The following is a 2,930-nucleotide window of genomic DNA, read 5'->3' on the forward strand; positions in this document are numbered from 1 at the left end:
AGAGAAAATGACCTTGGCATCTGTCCAACAGGTATTCTGTTTGAAAATATATTATCTACCAAGCCTATATAATATACATTTCTAATAACAATGATGGTTAGTTAATTTTTAATCGACAACATAAAAAAATATTTATTTCGATTGTAAAGTATTTGAACAGCAACGATAGCTGAGATTAAAATCATAGAGCATCAAGAAACGTGCTCAAATAATTCATTAAAACTTTCACATAACCAGTTTTCTGTTGTATGTTTTGCACACGAATGAAGCAGAGTAAGGGAAGCCAATTAGACATTTCTTTAAAGAATATCTAAATTCCACTTAGGGTATAAATCATTTCTTTCGAATTCCTTGGGGTTATGTGCGTGCAACTTTGCGACTTCTTGATGCCTCTTGGGCATTTACAAGCTGTTTGTTACAGAAGCCTTCAGCCACGTGTCGGGCTCGCGAAGTCGACTGCGAAACTGGGAGTAGCACAATAGAAAACGTCTAGGGGGCGGAGCCTGTTATTCATGAAGGTTGGGTTTTTAAGAGGAAGGAACCTCGTGAGGACACGGCACACTCCACTACAACTGCATTCACGAGCACGCGGCACGAGCCTGTCGTACGTGTATAGAAAAGAAAATTGTGTGAGGCACGTGAGGTAATACAGGAGACCAGAGTGGAACACGCGTCACCTATTACTATACAAAACGCATCAGCAGTCCTTAAGGAAGAAGCTATTGGACTAATTGCTGCAGAGACTACAAACGTTTCGTTATTAATCTTTAATTATTACATGGATAGGTTTCCAAAACAGTCTCGAAGCTCATTTTCAAAACGAGCTTCTAACAACGTGACCATGGAATTAGAGATGTCATCAGAGACTCTACAAAACAAACAGAAAGTTACTCTTACGGCATTAACTTATGCATTGTCTCCTTGTAGACCAGCTGCTGTGGCCAGACGAAACCAGAGAGAAAGGAACCGAGTAAGACTGGTAAACCTGGGGTTTGCAACTCTTCGACAACACGTGCCTAATAATACAAAGAATAAGAAGATGAGTAAAGTTGAAACACTGCGGTCTGCAGTAGAATACATCAGACAGTTACAGAAACTTTTATCCCAGAATGACGATACGAATAACGAGCAAATTCACAATTACCAGCACCAGTCTTTTGACGCAGATAGAAATAAATCGTTCTCCTGCGAACAAGACCACAAAAATTTGGTCCACTCCACTGCATGTTCTCCCGCTTCTAGCACAGACTCTGATATACTGTCCATGTACGAAACTCAAGAGTTCGAACTCAAGGGAAGTTTGGAGTGTGAAAATGAGCAATCAAGTGGATTATTTTATTATGACCCAGCAGTTCTACACGAACCTGAAAACTACGAACAATGCAGCGTTGATTACCGTGAATTTGATCCATGTAGTTCATCCGATACTGCTGACATTTCAGGGTACTTGTTTAATGCTGATAGCTTTTTTATCGACAGTTGGTGATATTCTAGCTGTTCATGGTTGACTGTTTAATTATAAGGTAAGATTATCAGAAATTAAACTGAATAAAAAAATGGCTAAAATCTTAATAGCTGCTATTATTATTTTAGATTCTGAAATATTATTTATTACCAAAAAAATATAAAGTTGGCATGAATGAATATTTTAAGTATTCATAGTAGATTTCTAAGTTAATTACTAATTAATGGAATTTTACTTTCTTTACAGTAGATTTGTTCAAACTGTCGTCGCAAGTTTCTGGTGAGACTGTTACATGGACGTTTTGTTTACATTACAATAAGCCGGCAATAAATGAAATGTTGTTTGTACATGTTTTGAACTTGGACTGAAAGAAGAAAAAAACAACAACTAGAGTTAAACGAAGCACCTACTGACCAATGTTACAACAACTAGAGTTAAACGAAGCACCTACTGACCAATGTTTCATTATCATTCAACGTTATAGTTTTATACTCAGTCTATCAGATTTTTTCATAAAGCGAATATACATAACGTTAAAAAAAACAACAACTATGGGGCTTTTGTGGTATGCATTAATTAATCCGATAGCTATTACTCCGTGTTTGTATCCCATGTACAATCCTAACAGTTCTTCATGGTTGCCTGTAACGAGGTCATCAAAAAAATGTACCACGTAGTGAAAACTTCGTCGTCTCGACTGAATTGAAGACTATAAAGATATCCGCAACGCCTGTACTGATAAGAAGAGGATATCAGTAATACCGAGTACGTCTTAAATCTATGCATTACTATTCAAAGTTATTGAAATTACCAACTAATGTTTTTTTTTTCTATGGATGTACTACTCTTCAAAAGCATTAATAACTATTGTAGAACCAAAACGTTAACCCAGTTCAACAGGTAATTGAGAAAACTATGTATTTTACATGCCAAAAGTATCTCGATGTTTATCGCCTTCTCTATTATTAAACATATCAAACTATAGTGTATATATATATATATTTGCACTTGACTAGCAAATACCAAAATATTATCCCTAAATGAAAACATGTTTTTACTAATATATATATATATATTTTTACAGGAGACTGAAACGACGAAGCAGATGAATAACTTTCTCAACGAATTCCCTCCACAACTTCTGAGAATATTGTAACTTAATTTACATTTAAAAAAGCCTTTAAGATGGTGCTATATATTCTGAACGACGTAAGCTCAATTTAACCTGCGGTAATTGCACGAACTCATAAAACATGTTAAAATATTAAAGAAAATATGACTCTTCCGTTTTAAGGGACATAAGATAATGAGATATTTGTATGTAATACATGCATATATATGTATATACATGGGTATGTTTGTGTGCGTGAGTGTAAGCATGTGTTTGTAAGTCACCATTAATGTGTTTTTTAAGTTAAATAAAAGCTTTGATATCATATTCCTTACTTCTGGTTTCATCATTAAC

At 35.2% G+C, this 2,930-nt stretch overlaps 1 protein-coding gene across 1 annotated transcript; it reads left to right on the forward strand.

Annotated features, from left to right (window-relative positions):
* The first annotated feature begins 778 nt into the window (after positions 1–778).
* On the forward strand, positions 779–1,486 carry LOC106460306 (achaete-scute homolog 1a-like). Its single transcript, XM_013920000.1, has one exon. The coding sequence runs from the start codon at positions 779–781 to the stop codon at positions 1,484–1,486; it is 708 nt and encodes a 235-aa protein (XP_013775454.1).
* Positions 1,487–2,930: the final 1,444 nt, after the last annotated feature.

Source organism: Limulus polyphemus, unplaced genomic scaffold (genome assembly GCF_000517525.1).
Source record: "Limulus polyphemus unplaced genomic scaffold, Limulus_polyphemus-2.1.2 Scaffold746, whole genome shotgun sequence".
NCBI lineage: Eukaryota > Metazoa > Arthropoda > Merostomata > Xiphosura > Limulidae > Limulus > Limulus polyphemus.